The sequence below is a fragment of the Anser brachyrhynchus genome, assembly GCF_964034855.1.
Source record: "Anser brachyrhynchus genome assembly, chromosome: 12".
NCBI classification, from domain to species: domain Eukaryota; kingdom Metazoa; phylum Chordata; class Aves; order Anseriformes; family Anatidae; genus Anser; species Anser brachyrhynchus.
Genome location: NC_137707.1, coordinates 109,186 through 133,563, shown reverse-complemented (window position 1 = coordinate 133,563; position 24,378 = coordinate 109,186). Strand labels below are relative to the sequence as shown.

General features: G+C 49.7%; 3 protein-coding genes across 50 annotated transcripts; 2 read left to right on the top strand and 1 right to left on the bottom strand.

Moving 5' to 3' along the window:
- Nucleotides 1-144: 144 nt before the first annotated feature.
- Nucleotides 145-5,213, top strand: TMEM231 (transmembrane protein 231; the record flags this gene model as incomplete). Of its 2 annotated transcripts, none has more annotated exons than XM_080552420.1 (7): nt 145-286; nt 358-527; nt 1,418-1,546; nt 2,829-2,972; nt 3,552-3,633; nt 3,767-3,877; nt 4,771-5,213. In XM_080552420.1, the coding sequence occupies 7 exons, from the start codon at nt 145-147 to the stop codon at nt 4,953-4,955; spliced, it is 963 nt and encodes a 320-aa protein (XP_080408546.1). In that variant the 3' UTR covers nt 4,956-5,213. The 2 variants fall into 2 exon arrangements, with proteins under 2 accessions (XP_080408546.1, XP_080408545.1); XM_080552419.1 differs by having other exon boundaries at nt 358-671.
- A 781-nt stretch (nt 5,214-5,994) lies between these two features.
- Nucleotides 5,995-20,678, top strand: LOC308176532 (carbohydrate sulfotransferase 5-like). 44 transcript variants are annotated; one of them, XM_080552395.1, is made up of 10 exons: nt 6,408-6,458; nt 8,373-8,504; nt 11,121-14,931; nt 15,233-15,714; nt 16,325-16,466; nt 16,711-16,910; nt 17,004-18,066; nt 19,248-19,706; nt 20,022-20,102; nt 20,467-20,678. In XM_080552395.1, exons 2-3 carry the CDS (start codon nt 8,500-8,502, stop codon nt 12,328-12,330), a joined length of 1,215 nt encoding a protein of 404 aa, XP_080408521.1. In that variant the 5' UTR covers nt 6,408-6,458; nt 8,373-8,499; the 3' UTR covers nt 12,331-14,931; nt 15,233-15,714; nt 16,325-16,466; nt 16,711-16,910; nt 17,004-18,066; nt 19,248-19,706; nt 20,022-20,102; nt 20,467-20,678. The 44 variants fall into 44 exon arrangements, 41 of the variants coding, with proteins under 41 accessions (XP_080408530.1, XP_080408498.1, XP_080408500.1 ...); XM_080552394.1 differs by having other exon boundaries at nt 20,433-20,678; XM_080552397.1 differs by having other exon boundaries at nt 19,248-19,872; nt 20,537-20,678.
- LOC308176523 (uncharacterized protein) lies at nt 19,186-23,493 on the bottom strand. Of its 4 annotated transcripts, none has more exons than XR_013938301.1 (4): nt 22,082-23,474; nt 21,486-21,751; nt 20,467-21,406; nt 19,186-19,325 (listed from the first exon to the last, which is right to left on the bottom strand). XR_013938301.1 is itself a non-coding variant. In XM_080552313.1 (3 exons), the coding sequence occupies exons 1-3, from the start codon at nt 23,324-23,326 to the stop codon at nt 20,521-20,523; spliced, it is 2,397 nt and encodes a 798-aa protein (XP_080408439.1). In that variant the 5' UTR covers nt 23,327-23,466; the 3' UTR covers nt 19,186-20,520. The 4 variants fall into 4 exon arrangements, 2 of the variants coding, with proteins under 2 accessions (XP_080408439.1, XP_080408440.1); XR_013938302.1 differs by having other exon boundaries at nt 20,433-21,406; nt 22,082-23,469; XM_080552313.1 differs by having other exon boundaries at nt 19,186-21,406; nt 22,082-23,466.
- Between the last annotated feature and the right edge of the window lie 885 nt (nt 23,494-24,378).

Genomic DNA, 24,378 nt, shown 5'->3' with positions numbered 1-24,378 from the left:
GTCCCGGAGCGCGCGAGCCCAACGCTCATTGGCTGCTGCGCCCGTTGCTCCTCGGCGCCCCGGCGCGCTGATAGGCGCGGCGCCCCGTCAGTCCGGCGCCTCGCCGTCGCCGCGGTGAGGGCGAAGGCTGCGGGCGGGCGCCCGATGGCGGGCGTGGAGCTCTTCTCGCACCCCGCGCTCCACACTCGGTACCGAGCCGGGCTCTGCTCCGCTGCTGCGCTGGCGCTGCTGCTCATCGCCGTGCTCACCTACGTGCCGCCGCTGCTGGTGGCCTACCGCAGCCACGGTGAGCGCCGCTCGGCCCCGTGCGGCCCGGCCCGGCCCGGCGCTGAGGCCCCGCGCTGTGTCTGCCTGCAGGTTTCTGGCTGAAGCAGAGCGCGTACCGTGAGCAGCCCACTGTGCGGTTCCGGTACGAGGTGCTTTTCGTGGCAACTACCGGGCCCGGCCCGGGCAGTTTCTTGGCATGGAGCACGTTCCCAGCGTTCAACCGGCTCCAGGAGGACAGACTGCGAGTCCCGCTTCTGTCGGTAGGCGTACCGGGCGGTGCTGGCGGGGGCGCGGGTCGCGTTGGTGGTGCCCGCGAGCGAGCGGCTGGGCGCGCACCGCTGCCGTCGAGGAGCAGCAGCCTCGTGCCTAACTTCGTGCCTCATGGCACGACTCTCTCGGGACAGGTAGTTTTTAATCAGCTCTTTTTTTCTTTTCTTTTTTTCTTCTTTTTTCCTCCCTCTTTTTTTTTTTTTTCCTTTTTTTCCTCCTTGTATGATTTATTGCGCTCAGAAGCTTGCAGGGGTTCACAGGTAACCCCTGGTTTTGAATCCAGGTATGTGCTTTCAAAAGCCTGAAGTCTCTCCTCTGCAACCAATTGTTCCTTCTGGGACTCAACAGTAGCAGTTATTTATCTGTAAAAGCTCTGTTATGCCTCCCTGTTACGTTTGCAGATGGCTGAAGAACTGGCCATTTGTGGCACAGAAGCATAGCAAGTCTTGGTTCCCAACCAGGGATTGTACAAGGCATACAGAAGCCAATAAGAAGCAGGCTACAAGGGCAGAAGGCAGAAGTTGTGCATTCACACAGGATGTGGCAGAAGATCCATCATTATGCATACCAATGCCAGCATACAGGGAAGATTGCTGGAACGGCATAGGGCAGAAGAGTTCTTATAGAGCCTGATGAACTTTCCCTCCCTGTGGAGCACCTGGGGCATAGTGTTACAAACAAAATTTAGGTTTCTTGCTTGTCTCTAGCCTCGTGTCTTTAAAGTAGCTTTTTACTGTTTTTTCGACGTGGTTCGTTTGATTCCTTTTTATGTGTATGTTGCAGTTGTGGAGATTTCCTGGACAATAACTATTTTTTGTATTTCTTTTTAACAGGAACTTCTTAAGCAAACACGCAAAACCATTCTTACTGCTTCTTTTAGACTAGGGAAGAAGACAAAAATCAAGATGGCAAAATGGATCAGTTGCATTTTAAATTGGAGCTTCCACTACAACCTACCGAGCATGTAGTTGGTGTTCAGCTGATTCTAATCTTTTCCTACCAGCTCTATGTGAGCATTTTTCGTTTTATTCATTGTGACATATAGGCCCAATATAATATTCCAGCAGTGGTTATGCAAAGGAAGAAAGAATCTTTATGCATTTGAAATTCCTATTCAAAAGATTTATTTTGCTAACATACTTGATTTCCTTCTCTACTGGGTCATTCCTAGTTTTGGTTTGTTCCATTAGTATTGTGGCTGGTGTGTGTTTTGTTGTCGTTGTTTTGTGGTTGTTTTTTGTTTGTTTTTGAAGCTGTACATCCTATTGGGTTATAGTGCAGCATAGAGGATAGATGCACAGTAGTAGAGGTTGGAGGGACAGGCTGCTGCAGGATCCTGAAACTCCATAGGTTTTGTTTGTTTAAGAGCTTTTGAAGCAATGATAATCATCTGTCAGGATCATCTGTACCTCATAGCTGTGAGGGGACAAGAAGGTGTCTCAGGGAGACAAGAACGCTTCTGCTGCCATTGTCTCTCTCAAGTGGCAGTGTGATTAATAGCTAGAAGAGTGGATGAAACACGGCTGCACAGAGAAGCCATGGATGCATCTGAAAGGAGCAATAATATATAGCATAGAGTTTGATGTAGCCAAACAGATGAGGACGTTTTACTAGAGAGATTAGGTTTAGCTTGTCTGAGAGACTCTTGCTGGCTGCAGGTGGACAAGTTTAGCAAGAACAGCTGAGGTTAAAAAAAAAAAAAAAAAAACAAAACCTTAAACCTCTGAGTTCCAGAGTAAAAGTCTTTACAGTCCTAAATTTATGTGCTGAAGCATTAGGTTAGTCATTAATATGATGTGGAAAGTTCCAGTAGTCACAATGCCTTTGTTTTACAGTAAATGTGAAAATTTTTCTTCAGATTGGGTGGGTGATGAGGGCAGAGGAACTTCCTTATCTAGCCCTTATTGCAGGGTATTAGTTTTGATGTCTGAATATTTTAAAGTTTACCTGCAATGAATGTGTTTAATTATCTTGCTGCTTTTAACATGTTATGGAAAGACATTTTTTTTTTTTTTTTTTGCCGTTAGCCACAAACTGTTGGACTTCGCTGAATTATGTATGGAACTTTATAAATCAATCAAAGTTAGTTAATCAAGAACTATGCTAGTTCACTTACAAAAACTTATTACTATTTCTCATTTGGTCTTCCCTTCTTTAGAATAATGTGATGATTTGAAACTTGGGCATCAATAAAATAAAATCTATGCAGAAAATTTATAGATACAAAGAGGTAGAAAACTGTGGTTTTGTTTGCTTTTCCTGATTTTTTTTTCTCATGTTCACTGTTTCAGAGAATGTCAACACTTGTGATGCAGAGCATGGCTTTTCTTCAGTTTTTTTCTCCTGTACCAGGGTCTCAGCTCTATATGAATGGAGACCTGAAACTGAACCAGAGGCAATTACTTAACCACTGTGGACTGGATACCAGATACAATGTGAGGACTTTTTTATTATTATTATTTTTACTTTTTCTCTCTTGTCCATTAATTTCCTCCCTTACTAGCACCATAGGTGACACTCTAGTTATTCATACCCGAGGGACCCAAGGAAATGGCTTGAAGCTGCAACGGGGGGGGCAGTTCAGGCTGGGTATCAGGAAAAGGTTCTTTACTGAGAGGGTGGTCGGGCACGGGAACAGGCTCCCCAGGGAAGGTGCAACAGCACCAAGCCTGCCTCAGATCAAGAAGCATTTGGACAATGCTCAGACACTTGGTCTGATTTTTTGGGTGGTCCTCTGGGGACTTGTTGGACTTGAGTTGGACTCGATGATCCTTGGGGACCCTTTCCAACTTGGGATATTCTGTGATTCTATGTTTGCACAGAGTGGACCGTAGAACTTCTGAACTCTTGTTTATTTGTAAGGCTGAAGGGTAGAAGAGGTTCTTCTGCCAAGATGTTTAGTCTGACATCTATGTGCTTTCCTTTCAAAACATGGTTACTTTGCTTAACACACTCGGTAGAATTACTTTCTTAAAGAGTGGACAAATAATGCAAATATCTCCTTGTGGCAACAGGTGTCTGTGGTCAATGGCACAAGTCCTTTTGCAGCTGACTATGATCTAACAAACATCATTGCAGCATATCGAGATAGAAATGGTAAGCCTGACTGTACAGCTGCTAATTGCAGCACAGCAGTAGTTAGCATATTGGTAGCTGCTCTTTGAGGATTTAAATTCTGTATTAGGACTGAAAACCCCATTAACTTGGATGTTTTCTTTCCCCATTTTAGTGACGACAGTTTTTTCAGATCCCAACCCTGTTTGGATGACTGGAAGAGCAGCAGATACACCATTCATCATTAATGCTACAATTCATTACCCAGAGGAAGTTATCCTATATCCTTAGAAAACTACATTAACTGAAACACAATTGGATAGCATTATTTGAGCCTTTCATATACAGGCCAAATGAACACTGCTTTCTCTCTCAACTTCTTGCTAAACTTTTGCTTTGGTTGCTCAGCATATGCTGTAGTTTCAGAGTTAGCTGAATACCTGTTTGCCCATAACTCCATGTGTGCACCCTCCAGACGGTTCTGCTTACGTAACTACTTTCTGTCTTTACTGGGAGGAACCTCTGCTGCTTTTCACCCTTACTAAAATGACCATTTAAGGTGGTTTCTGAGCAATTCATAGGGAATTTTGTCAGTAAGCCTTGCTTTGGTCCTGCAGTCTCACTTTGTTGTGGATACAGAAGAGAAGTAATGTTTGCTACTGGCAAAGCATGATATTACATTTTCTGACCTAAAGCAAAGCAGAAATCTGTATACAAGGTAGGTTCAGCAAATAATAACCCCTGAAGTGGATGCGGCAAATCTGTTATATATGCAGACAGACCTGAAAACGTTTTGCTCCAAAAGAATGATTTATGTTCTTTACTCAGTTTCTCAGACAAGAGCTGGCCTATGTTTTGAAGAAAATGTATATAGCACATCTCTCACAAGGTTTATTTACCTGCCTGAGTATTACCAATATCTACTTTCTGGTGAAGCAGGGACAAAATAGACTCTTCCCACAGAATTGATTTGAACATCTTCAAGGATAGGTATTCTGTACAGCGTTTCTGTGGTAAAATGCTTTTTGAGATTTCTGTGACTCAGAAGCTTTGCAGTTGCCACACAAACTGATGTTTAACCAATTTGGTGCCTTTTCACCTCTGATTCTATTGTTTAGTTACTGCAGTGGTTGTATCAGAAGCTTCTTCATTAACACTCCTTGACTCTCTTTAAATATCAGCCAGGATTTTGGGAAATTATTAAATTTGCCTGGATCCAGTATGTCAGCATTCTCCTTATCTTTCTCTGGGTCTTTGGTAGGATTAAAATGTTTGTGTTCCAGAATCAGGTGTTTGCTACAACTCCAATATCAGCAGTTCTGCCATTGTCTCCAGTGTCGTCCTACAAACAGCATCAGTCCTGAGGAAATGCCTGAGAAAACTTTAATGAAACCCAGTTCAAAAATAAGTACCTGCTTTTATTATCTGTACACACTTTTTACTTTGAAAGATAGAACTTGGTACGTATGTTCTGAGTATGTTCTCTTTTTGCTATATGTTGCTATGACATTATGTAATTTTTTTCTTTTTAAAATATGTTCATTCATGCATTTCTGTGGGAACATTGCTCTGGGACTGAAATGTTTAATTTTGGACAGTTAAACAAAACACCATAAAACAGGTTGTTCTTTGTTTTTGATGAGATTATGTGGCCACAGGGGGAGAGTACAAGAAAAAATATACCTGCATGTGGAACCATAACAACTAGTAGGGAGACTTCTTCCTGAAGCTCCTTTTCTTGGAAGGCTGGCTGTAAGGACTATTCCTTTGGCTTGCTAAGCAGCAGTAAATAAAAATTCCACTGCAGTCCAACACCATGCTACTGCACAGAACTACCGTGTATGCACATGTCAGTGAGTAATCTAAACCTCGTTCACTGAGGGTGGATTCAGAAGCATGCTAAAATCACTTCGCTTTCTGGAAGTGTCTCATTAAGAGAAAAAGTAAGTAGTGGGTTAAAAGTCTCTCACATAGATAAAAGCGGGAACGTAAATGTTTGGAGGGCCGAGTATTAAGAGCCTGCCTCAGGAGCGTTTTCAGGGGCGATGCCAGATTGAAAACGCCTCCGCGCTCGTTTAAGGAGCCGAGCGGCCTGCGGCGGGCGGCGCCACCCGGCCCCCCTGCACGGCTCGCGCCAGGCCGCTAACGGCACCGCGGCTGGGCTGCGGGCGTCGAACGCGGCAGGCCCGGGCCCTTCGAGAGCGCCGTGGGGGGGGGGTGCGGGGACACGGCCCAGGCTGGCGGCGTGGCAGCGGAGAGGCTCCGGTGAGGCCCCCCGCACCCTGCGAGCGGACGGCTACAGGCGGCTCCTCGCCGCCTCCGGGCAGCGGGGGCGGGCCCGGCCGGCTGCCCCCTGCCGCGCCGGTCCCGCTTGGGCGGCCGGGGGCGGGGCGGGGCGGGCGGCCCCTGTCAGGCGGGGCCCTGCCCGGGGATGCTTCAGCGCGGGGCGGATCGGCGCCTTCCCGGGCTCCTCCCGCTGCCGCGGCGCCTTGGCCACGTCTGAAAGCGGCCCATTGTCTCCGTGGGGAGCGCGGATCCTCGCGGTGCCGGGAGGCGGCGGGGAGGTACGGCCGGGCCGGCGGGGGCGAAGGGCGTCTCGCAGGGCCCCTGCCGCGGCCGGCGAGCCGGGCGGGCGCGGGGTCCGCGGCGAGGACGGGCCCGTCCGACGGCAGCGCCCGCTCTCTTTCAGCCGCTCGCGCGCGCCGGTGACTTGGCGGCGGGGCTCCGCGCGGTGCGGTCGGTTGTGGTCAAGGGAACGCTGCTGAAAATTTGCCTTTTTTTTTTTTTTTTTCCTGTCTTTTCCTTCCCTAGAGAATATGGCTGATCCGAGTTAAGGTGTTTTTGCTGGAATTAGACGGTTAAATCAGGTGCTGTAGAGAGCATTTCCTGCCGTTCCGGGAAGTCCCTTCCCTCTTTTCTGCAGTGTCCAGCGTCTGTTTGTAGGTGAAAGCGGCGTGTAGGACGAACGACCTTGCCATAGTTTCTTACCTGTAACGGTTGTTTCCGTGGGGCTCTGCGCAGCGCGCCTCCGCCCTCACGTCCCCGGCCGCTCTGGGCCGCCGCCGCCCTGGTGCTGCCAAAGCCCGCGGCAGGGGAACGGTCGGTCACCGCAGGTGTCCCCACGGCCCCAGTTTTGCCATCCTTAGAAGCAGTCAACGCAGATCGGAAGACGCGAGGTCTGCTCAGTTGCAGTCTGTTTTCTGGTAGCTGAAAACACCTTGTGATCCTCAGCATGGAAAAACAGGTGTTGTAGGGCTATGCCTCAACACTGCTGTTTGTTCAAGGTGTACAACTTTATCTAACTCCAAACTGTTTTGGCCAAAAAAAAGAAGTAAAAAAAAAATCAATTCCCGATACCTTTTATACGTATATATATATATATAAAACTTTTATGGTCATATCATGAAATCTGTGGTATGTTTCATTGCATTATGAAGTGTTGAATCCTGATGGTTACCTGGGAGTGACTCCTGCATGTCTTTTACCACTAAATTGTAAAAGAAATGCTGTTTTCGAAAGCAGAAATAGCACTATCAGCTAAAATGCTAATATAACGTCAGAATTTGAAACATCTGATTATGGTACCTTTACTGTAGTTTAATTATTTCTGTTGTTGTACTTTCACCGTTAGGTTAAAATAATTAAGCAGGCAGTCCATTCAATGATTTAGCCATCAACAACTACTGGAAAGACTTTTAACTCTTTTTGAAGTACTGGTGGTTATAGAAGGCACCCTCTAAGCTTTTTAAATTATTATTTTTTATTTTTTACCACACATTGTTGACAGTGCAGCAAGCTTTTGTCTTTTGAAGATGTTCCATTTCCAGTTGTGGAATACTATTGTTAAGCAATGTGTTGTCAGCTGTGTGATTTATAGGAAGAATTACTGTAATATTGTGCATTGTTCTCGGATCTGTTTTGTAATGTTCATGCATTTTCACTGTTTTGAGCAGCAGAATTGTTTCTAATGTAAGCTCACAGAAGCAATTCTTGTGGTGGTGATTTTATTTTGTTTTGTTTTCTCTTATACGTATCGGTGTAATGTCTTATATCTGAAGTATGTAGTGAGTAAACACCTTCATAAAATGCAGACCTCCAAGTGACCTTTGCTCTGTTTATCAAGCCATGCACAAACATTTTCATATTAATTCCGTAAAATTCATGACACCAATATGATCGTTTTCACAGTCAGTACTGAGGTGTACCTTGGTGAATTATAAGTACATAAATCTTACGTACATTCAGCTCTAATGGTTGGTCTGAAAGTCAGTATTTAGTGTATGACAATCATACTGGACAAAATAATTTTCAGCTAGTGAAAGCCTGAGGATATAATACATCATTGGATATTCATTCAAATTTGTATTTTTACATTTTGTGGAAGTTAATTTCTTTGTAATCTATAAAGACTTTGGCTTTAAAAAATACTTCGTAAATATAAGCTGTTTTAAAAGAAAGTGTGCTTGAAATGTTCTTAGACACAAAATGGCTGGGGAAGACTTTGGCAAAGGCAGCTAAGATTCAGTTGCTCAGAACTCATTTTGTGGGAGCAGGTACTTGTAATTCTTCCCTCAGTTGTTTTCAGTTCTTTGCTTTATTCTAGTCCAAATTTTCAGTCTTCCTGCAACAAACGCAGATCTTTTTGTTCCGAGGGAGTCTTTCATGCCAGTCTTTTGCCCCAGGCTCAGAGAGCCCATATGCGCTGCTCTCTTTCTGTCTTTAGTATAATATAATAGGAGGATTTTTTTCTAACTCTAAAGTTAATTTTTGTTAATTTTCAGGTTGAATTCTGTACTGAAAGGAAGTTCACTCAACAGTAATGCTGTTCTCAGACCTGCAAAGATGTTTGCTTGATTACAATATTACTTGTCTCATGTGACAAATACCTCATGTGATGTCCCTAAAAGCATGAGGTAAATGATCATCCTCTGCACAAATTATTTCTTCCCTTCTCCATATTTTGGTACCATTTTAGGTCTGAAAAGTGTTCTGTTAATACCATTGTAACTGTTATTAAAATAATTTATGCTTAGCAGCATCTTTATGTATAAAAGCGTATATTGTGATACCAACTGTTGTGATACTTCAGACTTTGCAGAGACATGAAAGGTGTGAAGCAACTTGATGTCCGTATCAATCAGATTTTCTTGCAGCACCATTGCCACTTCTGTTCATTCTGGTCTCATGAGCGAATGAGAAGGTGTTTGCTAGAGGATCTGGTCACTGAGAAGGCATCTGAAGTGGCAGTAATGGGTAGGAAGTCCGGCTGCTGTTGTGCTCCCTTTCTGCCCGTGGTTCATATTCATCCTGGACATAGTCCTGGGCAACCTGTTCTGAGTGTCCCTGCTTGAGCAGGAGTTGGACCAGAAGACCTCCCGAAGTCCCTTCCAACCCCAATCGTTCAGTGATACTGTGAGACTAACCAGGGTCCTTTAATCACTGTTTTGACATGGCAAAAGAATTGCAGTAGCTTGATGAAAAACACATGCTTTTTTGTTTATTGGTTTGTTTCACAGGTGTGTGAGTTTATACCTTTCACTGTTCATTTCTACTTTGTAAGCTCGGCAGTTAGCTGTGTGGTTCTGTAATGTGAGTAGTGACCCAGGAGGCTTGAGGGACCGATCGTAAGGGAGGCCTAGCATAACTCCACCTGAAAAGTATATGTAAATAATTTCATGACACAATTATGCAGTAGATGTTCAAAAGGTCTAATAATTGTTACTGTAAAGATCTGAGTGTATGGCTCGAGATGTATTTTGTTGGCAGCTGTGATCTGGGGCTCCTCCTTTTGTAACTATGCCTTTTTCCCCCCCTTCCTTGTGCCAGCTCCGGTACTGTTATGTACAGTGTTGCGTTGCTTAGACACTAAAGAGCTAGGTTCAAAAAAATGAGTGAGTAGTTCTCTTCCAAGCTAGCAGACTGAAGTGGCTTAGCAGAGCGTCTGATAAGCATTGGGAACTATGCAAGGGAGGCTTAGTGGGCCTTGGGTTTCATCCTCAGAGGTGCTATTGCAGGCATGTGTCATGGATATTGGTGCAGCATTGATGCAAATGTGGAGTCACTGGACAAAATGTCCTTGCCTCAATGGGCAGCGTAACAAAATTGGGGATATCCATGGTTTTAGAGATAGATAAATGCTTTCGTGTAGCTACAGAATGATATTATGTGATGAAGCAGGGAACATAATAAAACAGTGAAAAGTCATTTGTAGCTGAGTAGGTGAATATAAAGAGTATATCATGCAAGTGAAATACGGTAGTTTGGGAGAAAAAAAATATTTCTGCTGCTTTTCTCGGCTTATAAACAAAAGTTTAGTAGCAAAATTGTGTTCATTTAAAATAGTGTTTATATCCTGACAAGACATTTGGGCAGTGGAAAGAGCTGAGACTGCCTGTTTCTACCATCTCTTTTAATTAACCATTTGTTTCAGCTTTCAGTACTAGTAAATAGTCTTTTTCATGTTTCATAATGCTAGCACTAAGAACTTAGCTCACGTATTACCTCAAATGGGTTTGCATCTGTATTTGCTAGTATGTATTATTTGTTTTCAACAGTCCAGAGTGTGTTGGTATATCTGCCATTCATTGTAACAAGAAAAAAAATGTTTAAATGCAGTTAGATAGTAAATAGTTACATATAAAAGCCTTGATATGGTCTTCGTACCTGAGAATTCATATTTCCCTAAAACCCAGCCTGTTAACATACTAACTACTTTCAAGTGGAATCTGCTAAAGTGAGAGTACCAAGAGTCAGGTGACAAAAATCTCTAGGGAAAAGCTGTGAGGAGTGCATGTAGCTAATTCTAACTCAAAAATGGATAGTTCCTTAAATGCAATCTCAGAGTAGTCAGTCATGGGGAATATGCACTCCATACGAAAGGCATGCATCAGCTGCTTGTTCCGTATAACATTTATAGCCAGAAGCTGCTTGAGGTTGCAAGTTTTCACCCATCTCCTGTAATTTTGAAAAATAGAAAATTGTGCACTATCATCAGTTGGTGTAGTGTCCTACAGTTACCACAGGGTGCAACGCTTACAGTTAATGAGAACATGATTTTAATTTCAGTACCCACAGTTGCTAATGTTCCCATCTACTCCTTTCAAGCGATAGAAACCCTTGTACTGTTAGACTGAGATTGAACTACAGTGGAGTGGAGTGACTAAGATTTTCTTTTTCCTTGGCAGCGTTTCCCAGAATCCAAGTTGAGACCTTTTTATATTTTTTATTGTTTTTATTCCAGCAGTTGAGCAGCCTCAACACAAGATTTCTTTCAGCATCAAACCTTCACTATAAACTTACTTTTACTGTGACCTTGTTGTAATGCATTTCTTTCTTTCTGTTTTCAACACCCGTCCATCTGCAGATGTTCTCCTCTGAGTACTACTGATAAAGGAACCAAATAGTGCTGAACTATGTATATGAACATCTAAAGAAAGGTCTTACTAATGCAAGAGTTTGTATTGTGTAAGTTTTATCATTGTTACACCATAGCATCAACGGCTCACCAGCATTTTCCTTCTCTTTTTCAGCGTTTTAAATTGCTTTTCCTCGGTGAGAATGGCAAGGATTCGGATCTCTAGCACAATTGTTATACTTTTTGTTATGGTTCAGACTGGATTCTTAGTCTTCATGTATGCCCGGTACAGTAGCTTCATGCTTCAGTCTGAGGAGAAGCCGTCTCAAGTCCACATCCTCATTCTCTCCTCCTGGCGGTCAGGATCTTCTTTTGTTGGTCAACTTTTCAGCCAGCACCCCAGTGTCTTCTACCTGATGGAGCCTGCCTGGCACGTATGGGTTACGATGTATCAGAACAGTGCCAAGGTCTTGCACATGGCAGTGCGGGACCTAGTCAGGTCGGTCTTTCTGTGTGACATGTCTGTGTTTGACGCTTACATGCCTTGGAAAAGAAACTTATCTGATCTTTTCCAGTGGGCAGTGAGTCGAGCTCTATGTTCAGCTCCTGCTTGTGACTCCTTTCAGCGTACTGACATAACCAGTGAAATGGCGTGCAAGACTCTTTGTGGACGGTATCCATTCACCAAGGTGGAGGAAGCCTGTAAAACTTACAGCCATGTTGTCATCAAGGAGGTTCGGTTTTTTGACTTGAAGGTCCTCTACCCACTTCTCACTGATCCATCCCTGAACCTCAAAATCATTCACCTGGTCCGTGACCCCAGGGCAGTTGTCAAGTCACGAGAACAATCAGTCAAAGCATTAGCCCGTGACAATGGAATTGTTCTGAGTACCAATGGCACTAAAGTGGAAGATAGCAAATACAAAGTAATGCAAGAGATTTGTAGAAGTCATGTTCAGATTTATGAAACAGCTACTCTAAAACCACCTAGTTTCCTTAAAGATCGCTATCTAATGATCCGTTTTGAAGATCTGGTAAGAGATCCATTATCAGAAATCTCAGAAATGTATAAATTTGCAGATCTTAGTTTGACCCCCACACTCAAAAGTTGGGTCTATAACATCACCCATGGACAGGGGCCAGGAAGAAAAAAAGAAGCCTTCAAAATCACGTCTCGAGATGCAGTTAATGTTTCCCAGGCCTGGAGAAATGTTCTTTCATTCCAGAAAATTAAGAAAATACAGGAAGTTTGCAAAGGTGCTATAAACATGCTTGGCTATCAGCTAGTGGATTCAGAAAAAGAACAAAGAGATCTGTCACTGGATTTAGTGTTGCCAAGAAGACAAAACCAATTCAGCTGGTCATCATTTAATCCAAAGAACTAAGACATTACTTTGAAAGATGGGGGTGAGGGGTGGGGAGTATTTATCTATTGTGCAGTACATAAGTAATTTGAAAATCCCTGGCTGATGAGGTTAATTAGATTCCTGTCTGATGGTTTTCCAAGTAGTGTAAGCAGTTTTTTTTTTTTTCCTGAGTTCCGTACACTACAGAAGAACAACAAAAAACACATGAGAAATGCAGCAAGGTACTTGTGTGATTGCGAATTTACGGCAGAACTGGGCTGTTCTCATCATTGTTTTAAAAATATAATTTAAATACTTTGTATTAAAGAAGTTTGATCATTGATAATAGTTTACTTATAGGTCTGTGCTTTAAATACTCAAGAATTTCTGTCTTTAATTTGTGTATAGGGAACAAAGTAGAAACTGATCTCACTTTTTTACCTAGAATCACTTGACTTTTTTCTTTTGTTCTAAAGTTGTGCAGTTGTGAATTTTTTAGGCTTCCTTTGAAGCTTTTAATTTCAACATAAACATTCTCCAAGTGCAGGGATAACAGCAGTCGTTTTGTTTTAAAAGGCTTTAGAAGTAGCTTCACATACTGATAGATTTCTTAGAGCTTTGTCTGGAATGTCAGATTTTGTAGTCAGATATTTGAATGGGAAGTTGGCAGACAGCTCTATTCTTGGGATGGAAAAAAAAAGAAAAGAGGTAAAGAAACTTTGAGGGGAGTCACTGTGGAAATATGTGGAATATAATGCTGTCCCAATTGTGTGTTTTAATGCTGTGATGGAGTAGGCACATGCTTGATTCCACGAATGCAATTTACATCATTATCCCCTTTCTTCCACACTACAGGTATTATTACTGAAGGTCACTGAGAAACGTAAGGTGTCTCTTTTAATACAGTACATCTGTATTAAAGGCCAGCTGTGCTTACAGGGAGGGCATCCAATGCAAACCAGACATGCTCTGACGTGCCCGCAGTCCCGGTGATAGGAGAGTCCGTTTGCCCAGGCTGCCTTTCTCTGGCTACCTCCTCCATTCTTCTTGCCTTGCAGCTCCACACTGGGACTCTTCTTTCTTCCTTCTCCGCCATCGGACACTACAAAAAGGAAGGAGGACTCTGTGAGACGTGACAAGAGCCAGCTGCTGGGCCTGAAGGACAGTGGGATGCCCACCGTGCAGGGAGGTACCCCCAGGGCTACATCTCAGGAACCCTTCTTGTGCACACATGAGGCCCACAACACTTACTTTCTCCTCTACTTAGACATCCTAGTTCCCGCCCCACACACACACACACTTCCCAAGGACCTGCGTGCTCTGCTCAGGACCCTCCGGAGGTCCTGCAGGTCTTTCACATTTGTGCAGCAGCGTCCTTTCCAGCTTGTACCGTGCTGCTATTGGTTCCATGCCCCCTCTGAGGACACCCACTGCCTTCTCAGATCCTGAGGGTTTTTTTTTTTGCTTTGTTTTCTTTTTTAACTGTATGTCAGAGGGCACGCAGCCAGGATGGCTGACCATAGTGTGTGGCACCCTCAGCAGTAAAAGCTGGGGCTAAGATGGGGTGGGTTGGAGTGAACGTTGGACTCCTTACTTTACTTTGCTTGTGCATGCTGCTTTTTCTGTGCCCGTTAAGCTGTCTTGACCTCAACACGTGACTTTCCTTGCTTGCACCTTTCTGATTGTCTTCCCCCACCTGGCTCGGGAGAGGAAACGAGCAAGGGTCTGCCGGGCGCTCAGGGCTGCCTGGGGTGGCTAACCGACAACCCTTTTCTAAACGCCCGTACTTTGTTACTTCTTAGTTTTGAAAATGTTTTAATGAAGCCATGCTTAGGAGTATGCTTTAAAGTCGTGGAGGTGTTTGTGCTTTGAGGAAAAAGTTGCACCGAATTCTTAAACACCTTCAGAAAGGACTGTGACTTTCCTACAGTCAGCTCGGGTGGCAGTCACCGGCAAAACAGAGCACACTGGCAGCTTGGACCTTGGATGCCAAGTGCAAGGTGTTTCCTAAGTATAACATATACCCCCTTCTGAAGTTTACCTGTCTAGCATCAATTTGCCTCCAGCGGATTTTGGTATTCCCGAAAGGACTGGGATTAAAGAACAGGCATGTGCCTCAGCAGTGCAGAATTTTATTCTGCAGATAAAATTTCTTGTTCTGTGGTTACATTTTCTGGTAGCTTGTATTTTGCAGGAAGCACTTATAAATATTTAGCTTACTTCCAAACAAGTAAAGACAAAGTCCTGTTACCTTTAGGCTAGGGCTACTTTTCCCTTCGGCTAGAAACGATAGGAAGATACCACCTGCTGCAAGCTTTGTTAGGAGAGGGCCAAGCATACCCAGACCTTCTTTTTTTAAAAAAAAAAAGGTTAAAAAAAAAAGGCACCACAGGGCAACCTCTGCCCTAAGTTGTGTAAACGCATAAAGCTGTGAGTGGTGGTTTGGTTTTTTTTTTTTTTTAGCTCACACATCAGCACAGCTTAGTGCAAGGACATGGAGGTGCTTGAGAGAGTCCAGAGAAGGGCAATGAAGCTGGTGAGGGGTCTGGAGAACAAGTCTTACGAGGAGTGGCTGAGGGAGCTGGGGTTGTTCAGCCTGGAGAAGAGGAGGCTCAGGGGCGACCTTATCGCTCTCTACAGGTACCTTAAAGGAGGCTGTAGCGAGGTGGGGGTTGGTCTGTTCTCCTACGTGCCTGGTGACAGGACGAGGGGGAATGGGCGAAAGTTGCACCAGGGGAGGTTTAGGTTGGATATTAGGAAGAACTTCTTTACTGAAAGGGTTGTTAGGCATTGGAATGGGCTGCCTAGGGAAGTGGTTGAGTCACCATCCCTGGAGGTCTTTAAGAGACGTTTAGATGTAGAGCTTAGCGATATGGTTTAGTGGAGGACTTGTTAAGTGTTAGGTTGGACTAGGTGATCTTGGAGGTCTCTTCCAACCTAGAAGATTCTGTGTCTGCTCCGGGAAGCCGTGCCTGCCGCTCTGCTTCCGCGCATGCGCGGAGCGGGCCGACTCGCCTAAGGAGGGGGAGCCGGGCGGCGCCGCAGGACCCCTGCCCGCGGCAAAATGGCGGCGCCCTTCTCCGGAGTGGGAGCCGCGCCGGGCTGGCTCTGTACCGGCCTGGGAACCGAGGGCGGAAAGCGGCCTACAGAGCGTGCAGGCACTGAGGCTGGAAGCACTCCGTGATTGGCTGGGAATCGAGGGCGGAACTGCCGTCAGGACATGCCTTCGCTGAGGGCGGAAGTGGTGTCACGGCTCGCCTTCACTGAGGGCGGAAACGCTCTGTGATTGGCTCGGAGGAACCTAGGGCGGAGGTGCCGTGCAGGGCTTGCCGGCACTATGGGCGGAAGCTGTCGGGCCGGGCCGGGCCGGGCTCGGCTCGGGCCGGGCCGGGCCGGGCCGCTGAGGCGCGGCGCCGCAACGAGGTTGGTGGTCGGTGCCGCCCCGGGCGGGCCGGGCCGGGAGGGGACGAGGCGGCGGGCGGTTGGGGCGCCACGTGGTCGGCAGCTTCTGCGGAAACGGCCCTTGTGCGGGGCGGGGGCGGCGCCGCGCCGGAGCGGAGCGGAGCGGACCGGGCGTGCGGCGGGATCTGCACTGCGCGGGGCTTCGGAGGGCTGGGGGGGAGGGGGGCGGGCGGGCGCAGAGAGTGCGGCGGGGGGGGGGGGGGTTGTGTGCGCTTGGCCGACTCCCCTCTGCGTCGGATGGACTGCTCCGTCCCGCGGCATGCTGGGAGCTGTAGTTCTGTGGTGCGCCGCCGGTCTTTCCCCGAGCCGGGGCCGGGGCCGGGGCCGGGGCCGGGGCCGGGCCGTGCGCGCCGGGAGGCGCAGGTTGCCGCTGGCTGCGAGCGCGGCTGCCGGCGGTGAGGCGAGCGAGAGCCTTCGGGGGCGCTTCCCCGGAGCGTCGGGCCGGGAGGGGTGGGGGCTGCGGCGGCCGGGCGCGGGTCCTCGCTGCGCTCGATCGTCGGGCTGCGCCTCGGAGGTTTTCCTCCCCCCGCGTGCTGACGGCCGGCTCTCTCCTTTCCCTGCGGCTCACCAGGGCAGAAGCAGCTCCCCGCCGCTGGGACCCCCGCGGGGTTTGTCGCCGAGCGAAGGTGGCGCGGCAGCTGAAGGGAGGAAAGCTGCAGCTGGCGTGCTGCAGTCGCAGGTTTCCCAGGAGAAAGAGCAGCCCGTCTGTCCAGGTAAGTCGCAGCAACCTTTGGGAGAAACTGAGGCGTGCTCGTAAACTTCCTGCAGCCCAGGCTCAAAGGCTTAATCGAATTTGCAGAAGCGCGAACCGCTCGGCGCGGGGAAGCGCAAAGGAAAGCTGCGTGGTGCCTGCCGAGCTGTAGTAGCTTCTTAGACCTAGAATGAATTGGCCTGTCGAGCTCTGTCTCTTTGTTGCTCAGTCTTTGGTACAAGAGGCTAACCTTTGTCCCACCTCAGCTTTCAGAGTTGTCCTAGAAATAAACCGGTGCTTGCAGGGCTTTCCAGAACGCTGATTGTGGTCGGTCAAGACAGACGTGAGAGGCAATTTCTGCCTGTCTGTCTGTCTACTGGTTATGTCCCGAGAGTTTTGCTTGACCTGTGTGCAACAAAAGAGGCCTTGGGCCCGTACTGAGCAGCGAGAGAAAGCAAAACTCCAGGTAAGCGCTGGCCGTGGCAAAGTTGCTTGGGAATTGAGCGGCTGGGGGCTTTCCATTGGAACTCAGTATGCAGACAGAAACGTGACCTTCGAGGTCCCTGTCTGCCTTGCGTTGAAGCTGTGGTGTTTGACCCATAACTGTATGGAGTTGCTAAATCCTAGAGTGGATGATGGAGACATCCCTGGTTCAGCCTTTTTTGCCACAGTCATTGCAGAAATGTTGGAAAAGTGAGTATTATCACTCTCTTTAAATTCACCTTTTAAAGTATTCTTTCTGCAGACTCCTGTCTGTGGTTTAGGTACTTGATTTGCGTGAAACAGAGCCAGACTTTCCTATTAACTAGCGCCCCGATTGAAATTCCCTGTCGTTGGAGAACAGGAACTATAAATGGTGCTTGGCAGTTTAAAATCTCTTGGCTTCTACGGAGGCTAACTTGCCAAAGCGAATAGGAAGTAGCCTAAAGTTCGGTAAAGACGCTGAATAGAAAAGGTCCTCTTCTTGACGGGAAAAGAGCTTCGCAGAACATGAGCTCTGTTTCCCGTAGGGCTCCCTACTTACCCACCCGTTCAGCGATTATTGCAGGCTTCGACTGGTCCCCTCAGGTCCAATATCGCACAAGCGTTGTGCCGCAGACGGTGCCTTAGCTTACTTTCCATCTCGTGCTGCGTTACTTATACCCGCAGAAGACTTACTTCAGCGTCAAATAAACCCCGTGCGAAGCGTCCCCGAATCATGCCAGTGGGACCATCCCGTTGTGGCTGGTAAAATCCAGGAACAGGACGATGCTTGGAGGAACGTAACCTATGGAGGAGCAGGCAACAGTCTCCTGTTAGGCAACAGGTTTTCGAGACTGGTTTTCCCACCCCCCCGCGCATTTTGAAGGAGGCAGTCCCTAAGCTGATGCAATCCAACTGCATCTAAGCTGTAGGTTGTTACTTCCATAAGTTATAAAGGAACTTAACTTTTTTTTGTTTGTTTGTTTTTTTTTTTTTTTTTTTTTTAAATCGAGGCTCGTGTGCGTGCGTTTGGCTTGTTCCGATGGCTGGTGTAGATGATCGCTCACGTGCCCCAAAGCTCCCTGTGCTGATGTTGGATCTGCCCCTCGGTAAAGGACGGCATCCCGTGTGTTCAGCTTTTCTTCCTTACTGTGTCATATGTATGTATGTCTTTATTTACTTTTCTGAAATAAAGGGTGGATTTTTCATGGGTCTCTCTGTGAGCGTATCGAACCAGGCCGCAGTAAATACGCGTAAGCGAGTAGGCTGCAGCGCGTACTGGGCAGTATCGGAGTGCTACCCTGCTAGCAGTGGAGAGCCAGGTGAAGGTGTCCAGGGTAAGGGCTTGTTCTGCCTCAGGTTGAACGGACAGTTTCTGAAGTTGAGCATCCCGGGGGATGTTTGTAGGACTGTTGTTAGACGATAAAAGTTCAGATGGCTGTCGACAAAGGGGATTTTGTTGGCTCTTTTAGATAGCTATTCCTACCAAAGATCGCATCGGTTACAAAAGGTTGTAGTAACCTCGCAGTCTCTATGTTCTGTAGCGTCTGTAGCAAAATAAACTGGCAGATGAATAAATGAGCAGGTACAAATACACGTGACTCTACAGCTGAGATAAAATAACATGCAGTTTCTTCTGTGTTTTGTCTTTCAAAGCACATTGTTGCCGAGCGCCTGAGCTTTTTGCTCGCATTACCGAGGCAAGGAATGGCTGCGCTTCTTCCCCCCTCATCCCTCTCTTTTTTTTTTTTTCTCTTCCTCTCCCTTGATGACAGGGACTCGAAATGTTTTCCTCAGATGTCCACGTGAAAATTTAAAAAAAAAAAAAAAAAAAAGGCGATGGTGAACACTGACAGAATTGGGTGACTTTTTCAAGGTAGAGGGCAAAGAACGTGGAAATTTCTAGTACGTTAGCATTACTCTGTTAACAGAACCAACGTACACGCCGCTTGCTGTTCCTAGTTTTTTGGTTTGGTTTTCCTTTCAGTAGTCTCCCCAAAGGCTCCACAAAGGACACCTTGTGTATCTTTTCTGTTCTTCCAGGATTCATTCGTCAGGAAAGACGACCGTGAAATCTGAGGGCTGTGGACGAGGGCTGTGGAACCATCTGGTAGATGGTTGTTGCAGTTGCCTTTGGTCACGTCATTCGTCCTTTTAGCTTGCCCTTTACTTTACCTTGAGTGGAATTTTTCTTGCCACGCTATGTTTGCAGTGGTAACATTGCTGCCGAGGTGTTTTTTGACTAAAAATGATCTTAACTGTAGTAGTGAATTCACAGCGTGTGGCTTTGTGTACTGACTCCCATGATCACAACTTTTTTTTTTTTTTTCCTTTGTCATAGATAGGAGAAAAGCTCTTTCCAGAGAGATGGAGAAGGAATTGATTATACCTCTGCCTCATCCTGTGAGACCGGAAGACGCTGAGTGACTAACTGTAAGCTGCGATTCTCAGGAGTCGCATGGCTAAGAGTCTCGGGTTCCTTCTCTGCCTGACCCCCAGGGCCTTAGGCATGGGAAATCTTAGGCTTAATGTTTTTCCCTATGAAATACTGTCGCGCTAAGGGGCGTAGCTGACTAACTGTTACGGGTCTGGTCGGATTCAGGTTACTGAACTATCACGGTCATGGATTCACCAATAACGTAGCACGCCCTCGCTCTAGTCGCGTTCAATGAGAACTATCACGGCTAGGAACAATGCAATGAACAGCAATTTATTACAGCAACAAGGACACAGGTTCTTTGGATCGCCAGCGATAAATTCACTGTCCGCGAAAGCAAGCGAGCACGCATGAAATACACAGGTACTCGTCCTGGCTGTTAACGCATTAAAAGGCACAAAGGCTCTAGAGATTTCTAAGTTTCCAAGGAGACAGCTGGTACAACCAAGCGTTCAAATATTACCCCACGGCGTCCCAGTGCGGGGGGAAGAGAGGCTCAGCCCGTCGACTGATCCTGGAAGTCAGAAAGGTATCCTTGGTGATGGTATCTTCCCTAACACCCCCTTTCACTTAAGACAGTTTACATTTATTTTCTCTCCTTTAGGTGGGGCTTGAGTGACTCTAGTCAGGCATACCTTGGTTATGTTTGGTGTAAAGTTTTCTTGCTTTCGTTTAAAGGTAGAGGGGTCTGAGAAACTCAGAGCATGCCCTCAGTGAGGGGTGGTCGCACCTTGGAGATACGGAGCTTTTGGGATGGAGGTGTGTTTTGGTATTATGATGATACTAGAATGAGCAAAAGTTCCCTAGAGTGCAGTGTTTTGTTAAAAACATGACAGGTCGTTGGCTCAGGGTAGCAAACGTGCAGCTTATTGGTCTCAGTGTGCACAAGAGCATCTGGTCCCCATCTGGTCGCAGAGCCTATCCGTGGTGTTTCCACTCTGCTTTACGCTCCGTCCCCTTCCTTAGAGTCAGCACACCGAGTTCCCCTAGTGCGATAGCACGTAAAGTTGGAGGCCTAGGGAACGCTTAGGTAGCGCAGCTGCCCTCCACCCTGAAAGCTTCTTCGATGCTGTACACTTTCTTTAAAAGGTGAATATGAGTTTAATTTGCCTTGTTACTTAAGGCAATTACTCCGCAACTGCCCAAAGCAGCGACAGTGAGAAGCCCACTTCCAGCATCAGCTCCCCACGCAGGGATGGACGGACGGACAGACGGACGCCGCTCTTTGCCTTGCCCGCCAGGGGAAGGGGAGAACGACCGGGCAGGGAGCCCCACCGCAACCCCCTCCCGGGAGTCCTGCACAGCAGTTTAATAAAGTTTGCTTTCTGGCCCGTGCCCCCTTTGGTGGTTGCCATCGGGGGAAGTGGCTGTCGCCGTCTGTGTGTGGGTGCAGGTTCCGTAGCGGGGTGGGTGTGGAGGGGGGGGGTGGCCCCGTGTCCACCGGCTGCTGGATGTTGATGACCCCTTGGAGTGCGGGGCCAGCCCTGCCGGGTGGGGGGGCAGCTCGCTGCTGTCTTTGCTCCCCGGGCTGGGGGGACTGCTCTGTGTGGCGGGGGCTGCTTGCAGAGGCGCAAGTGGGGAGGGGGCTGGGGGTTCCCGGCAGGACCCCCAGGGCAGGGGATGTCGTTGTGGAGGCCGGGTCCTGGGGGATTGGCGGCTGGGGCAGGGAAAGCCCAGGCGGGGATGGCATGGGGTGGCAGGCACAGGTCTGCGGGTGCTGGGCTGCAGGTGGGGAAGCCTGGGGCTGGCTCTGTGGTGTTTGCAGTGTCAAGCTGCCAGGAGCACCATTCCCCCAGCAAGCCGGGAGTTGTGGTCTTTGGGCTCTGAGCATCCCGTTGCCCGCGTTGGGTTCGTTATTATTATCTCCCTGCCTTTTTTGTCCCGATAAAAAATGTACTGTTACAGCTTGCCGCCGCTCACCTTCCCAGCCGTGAGCGGCACGTTGGTCAAGGCAGACACTTCCTCCCTGAGGCGGCGTGGGGTGCAAATTTCTGCTGTTTTCCTTTGTGCTTTCTCTGGGAAAATGGTCTGGGAAGCCGTCCCTGCTGCCCTCAGGACGCATCCTGCCGGCGAGAAGCGGGTACTACAGGCGGCGGGGCCACGCATGCGCGGTGGCGCCTTTGAATGCCCCCCTTCCGCCACCTGCTGGTGAAAATCGGGTACTGCAGGCGCCTTGGGTCAGCGCATACGCTGTGGCGCCCCCTGGGGCCCTCTGCGCCACCTGGTGGCGAAAAGTGGGTACTGCAGGCGCCTCGGGGCCCCGCATACGCTGTGGCGCCCTCTGCCGCCGCCTGGTGGCGAAAAGTGGGTACTGCAGGCGCCTCGGGGCCGCGCATACGCTGTGGCGCCCTCTGCGCCACCAGGTGGCAAAAAGTGGGTACTGCAGGCGTATCGGGACCGCGCATACGCTGTGGCGCCCCCTGGCGCCCTCTGCCGCCGCCTGGTGGCCAAAAGTGGGTACTGCAGGCGCCCCGGGGCCGCGCATGCGCGGTGGCGCCCACTGGCGCCCTCTGCCGCCGCCTGGTGGCCAAAATTGGGTACTGCAGGCGCCCCGGGGCCGCGCATGCGCGGTGGCGCCCCCTGGCGCCCTCTGCCGCCGCCTGGTGGCCAAAAGTGGGTACTGCAGGCGCCGTGGGGCCGCGCATGCGCTGTGGCGCCCCCTGGCGCCCTCTGCCGCCGCCTGGTGGCCAAAAGTGGGTACTGCAGGCGCCCCGGGGCCGAGCATGCGCGGTGGCGACCCGTGGCGCCCTCTGCCGCCGCCTGGTGGCCAAAAGTGGGTACTGCAGGCGCCCCGGGGCCGCGCATGCGCGGTGGCGCCCCGTGGCGCCCTCTGCCGTCGCCTGGTGGCCAAAAGTGGGTACTGCAGGCGCCGCGGGGCCCCGCATACGCTGTGGCGCCCTCTGCCGCCGCCTGGTGGCGAAAAGTGGGTACTGCAGGCGCCTCGGGGCCGCGCATACGCTGTGGCGCCCTCTGCGCCACCAGGTGGCAAAAAGTGGGTACTGCAGGCGTATCGGGACCGCGCATACGCTGTGGCGCCCCCTGGCGCCCTCTGCCGCCGCCTGGTGGCCAAAAGTGGGTACTGCAGGCGCCCCGGGGCCGCGCATGCGCGGTGGCGCCCACTGGCGCCCTCTGCCGCCGCCTGGTGGCCAAAATTGGGTACTGCAGGCGCCCCGGGGCCGCGCATGCGCGGTGGCGCCCCCGGCGCCCTCTGCCGCCGCCTGGTGGCCAAAAGTGGGTACTGCAGGCGCCGCGGGGCCGCGCATGCGCGTTGGCGCCCCCTGGCGCCCTCTGCCGCCGCCTGGTGGCCAAAAGTGGGTACTGCAGGCGCCCCGGGGCCGCGCATGCGCGGTGGCGCCCCCTGGCGCCCTCTGCCGCCGCCTGGTGGCCAAAAGTGGGTACTGCAGGCGCCGCGGGGCCGCGCATGCGCTGTGGCGCCCCCTGGCGCCCTCTGCCGCCGCCTGGTGGCCAAAAGTGGGTACTGCAGGCGCCCCGGGGCCGCGCATGCGCGGTGGCGCCCCGTGGCGCCCTCTGCCGCCGCCTGGTGGCCAAAAGTGGGTACTGCAGGCGCCGTGGGGCCGCGCATGCGCTGTGGCGCCCCCTGGCGCCCTCTGCCGCCGCCTGGTGGCCAAAAGTGGGTACTGCAGGCGCCGTGGGGCCGCGCATGCGCTGTGGCGCCCCCTGGCGCCCTCTGCCGCCGCCTGGTGGCCAAAAGTGGGTACTGCAGGCGCCCCGGGGCCGCGCATGCGCGGTGGCGACCCGTGGCGCCCTCTGCCGCCGCCTGGTGGCCAAAAGTGGGTACTGCAGGCGCCCCGGGGCCGCGCATGCGCGGTGGCGCCCCGTGGCGCCCTCTGCCGTCGCCTGGTGGCCAAAAGTGGGTACTGCAGGCGCCGCGGGGCCGCGCATGCGCTGTGGCGCCCCCTGGCGCCCTCTGCCGCCGCCTGGTGGCCAAAAGTGGGTACTGCAGGCGCCGCGGGGCCGCGCATGCGCTGTGGCGCCCCCTGGCGCCCTCTGCCGCCGCCTGGTGGCCAAAAGTGGGTACTGCAGGCGCTCCGGGGCCGCGCATGCGCGGTGGCGCCCCCTGGCGCCCTCTGCCGCCGCCTGGTGGCCAAAAGTGGGTACTGCAGGCGCCGCGGGGCCGCGAGTGATGTTACTACATTTACTACATTTTTTCCTGCGAGTGATGTTACTACATTGATTTTCGTTTTGGGGTGTAATCTGTTATGCTGCTAGATTTTTCTTCCTGTGCAGAAGAAAAGTTGAGCTAATTCCAGTTAGCTTCAGTAACTTGCTTTCTCATATTGTCATTTCAATATTCAAAGCTGAAGCAAAAGCATTGGTATTGTTGCTTCTAGAGAGACGCCAGTTCTCCGGTCTGCACTCTGCATGCTGTTCAGATAAGCTAGAAGAAAATAAAGGAAAAGAAAAACAGCTGCTGCTTCTCCTGCTCTCTTTCTGCTTTCTACTTTCTTGTGCTTTGCCCCTCCCCTTTCCCAGGTGGTTGGCTTTGGGTTCCAGGCAGGGCCTAATGGTAATTGAGTCACAGGCATCCCATCAGAGAGCTCATTCTGCCTGGGCTGCAGTTTGGGGTAAGTGCTTTGTTTTTGCTTCAGTCAGTTGCAGGGGTCTTTAGGTGGGTCAGAGTCTACAGACTGATGCGTTTCCAAGTAGAGATAGGTACGTCCTTCTTTGTGAGGTAACAACTAGTAGGATCCTTGCTGATCCTGGCTGGAATAATAATAATTCACAACACAGAAATCATATGAGACATTTGGGGTCAGAATGGGAAAGTACTCGTGGATGAATCCCAAGGACCTGGTATCCCAAGGTCTCTTGAAAGTTCATTTTGTGATTAAAGCCTGGCAAGATACACAGAAAAAGCTCCAGAAGGTGGGGGGATGTAGTGAACAGTCACTGTGGGGGGCCCTCCTGCGGGAGGCCCTGGAGGTGTATGTCGGGAGGGGAGATGAGAAGGAAAAGCAGAGAGCGAAACTAATGGTATTGACAGCATAGCAGGTAGTGAGGCAGAGGGTTGGAG